Source organism: Theropithecus gelada, chromosome 7a (assembly GCF_003255815.1).
Source record: "Theropithecus gelada isolate Dixy chromosome 7a, Tgel_1.0, whole genome shotgun sequence".
Lineage (NCBI taxonomy): Eukaryota > Metazoa > Chordata > Mammalia > Primates > Cercopithecidae > Theropithecus > Theropithecus gelada.
Window position 1 is genome coordinate 16,677,489 of NC_037674.1, and position 1,909 is coordinate 16,679,397.

Consider the following 1,909-nt stretch of genomic DNA (forward strand, 5'->3'; position numbering starts at 1 on the left):
AACTCCTGAACTCAAGTGATCCACCCGCCTCGGCCTCTGAAAATGCTGGAATTACAGATGGGAGCCACCGCACCAGGCCTATAATTTTACATATCTTCATGTGATTATTTGAATGTCTGTCTCTGACTAGATTATAAACTCTAAGGATAACAGCGTGTCTGTTTTTGCTTACCTTTTATCCCCAGCACCTAGCCTAATACTTTACAAATATTTATTAAATTAATATTTTGATAAGTTACTCGAAGTGCTACATAAAACAAAATTAGAGAAAACAGTACTTTGGTGACTGTTTGATGTTTTATCATTCCTTTCATTATTCCTCTGTTAACCTCAGTTTACAACCGAAAAAGAGACAAATTGTATATTATTCAGGCAGTTTATTAAACATTACCTATAGAATATTATGATCTGTATTTTACTTAAGTTAAAAAATGATTTATTAATATTCTTAACAACTGCTCCATTCAGGAGTACTAGAACTCAACATTAAGCCCAACTCTATTTTCAGACCAACCATGCAACTTTAGATCAGAGGACACATGGGACTTTGCATCTTAATTCCTAAATTTACAGTCAAAGACATCTTCAGAAATAAGTATTATGAATTCAATCAGAATCTAAGTTCTTAAGGCAAATAGCTATAAAACAGAAGAATCCTTAGTTTCTCATCTTCTAAAAACAGCTTCACAAATCATTTGGACAATCAGCCTAATGGTAGATAGAAACTGCATTTCCTAAAGCCAGTCTTTTTGAGAAATGACTAAACAGCACTTGTTGTTGAAGACAGCAATAAAGCCTGAACCTGACACTCAAGCTTTGGTACAAGATCAGTTTTCTGGCTTGGACTGGTCAGGAGTCACTTCACTCAGAATCTTCATTAGTGATTTTAAGCGAGTGTGCGTTAGCACTATCTTCTCTTTCAGCTAGGAAGAAAAATAGACATATATATATATATCAGGGCTTCTTTTTTTATTTTTATTTATTTTAAGAGACAGGGTCTCACTCTGTTGCCTGAGCTAGAGTACAGTGGCACAATCATAGCTCACTGCAGCCTCAAGCTCCTGGGCTCAAGTGATCCTCCTACTTCAGCCTCCCAATTAGCTAGGACTACAGTCATATGTTTTAAATTTTCTTTGTAGAGATGGGGTCTTGCTTTGTTGCCCAGGCTGGTGTTGAACTCCTGGCCGTCAGTGATCCTCCTGCCTTGGCCTCCCAAAGTGCTGGAATGACAGATATGAGCCACCACACCCAGCTGGATATCTGGGCATCTTAAGCTTAACTATCAATTTGCTGGTCATAAACACCATTTCAAATTTAAGCTAGTTTATATCTAGTAATTGGGAGCTGGCGATGTGTAAATGCATCTGAGGAATAAATTTCTTCTAATTCTAGAACTTTACACAACAACCTAGTGCAAAATAAGATCCTCAGATGTGGCCGGGCGCGGTGGCTCATGCCTGTAGTCCCAGCACTTTGGGAGGCTGAGTTGGGCGGATCACGAGGTCAGGAGATACAGACCATTGTGGCTAACACAGTGAAACCCCGTCTCTACCAAAAATACAAAAACAAAATTAGCTGGGCGCAGTGGCGGGCGCCTGTAGTCCCAGCTACTCAGGAGGCTGAGGCAGGAGAATGGTGTGAACCCGGGAGGTGGAGCTTGCAGTGAGCTGAGATTGTGCCACTGCACTCCAGCCTGGGCGACGGAGCAAGACACCATCTCAAAAAAAAAAAAAAAAACAAGAAACAAAAGATCCTCAGATGTAAAGTTTCATGGAAAAAAAGACAAAACTTTGCTGAGCAGCCCTGCTACTGTGAAGATGAATAACATGTGGTCACAGAGCTTTATGGAGAGTCTTCTTTTCCAGTGGTGAGAATTTAGCTTTTCTTTTTTTTTTTTTTTTTTTTTTTT

The 1,909-nt window shown here is 39.5% G+C and overlaps 1 protein-coding gene across 2 annotated transcripts in view; it reads right to left on the reverse strand.

Moving 5' to 3' along the window:
- Positions 1-357: 357 nt before the first annotated feature.
- Positions 358-1,909, reverse strand: part of OIP5 (Opa interacting protein 5) — a 16,179-nt gene continuing 14,627 nt past the window's right edge. For both annotated transcript variants that reach the window (XM_025390419.1, XM_025390418.1), the window contains one exon: positions 358-923. In XM_025390419.1, coding sequence (XP_025246204.1) covers positions 828-923 — 96 coding nt within the window. In that variant the 3' untranslated portion in view covers positions 358-827. The remainder of the gene's footprint in view (positions 924-1,909) is intronic.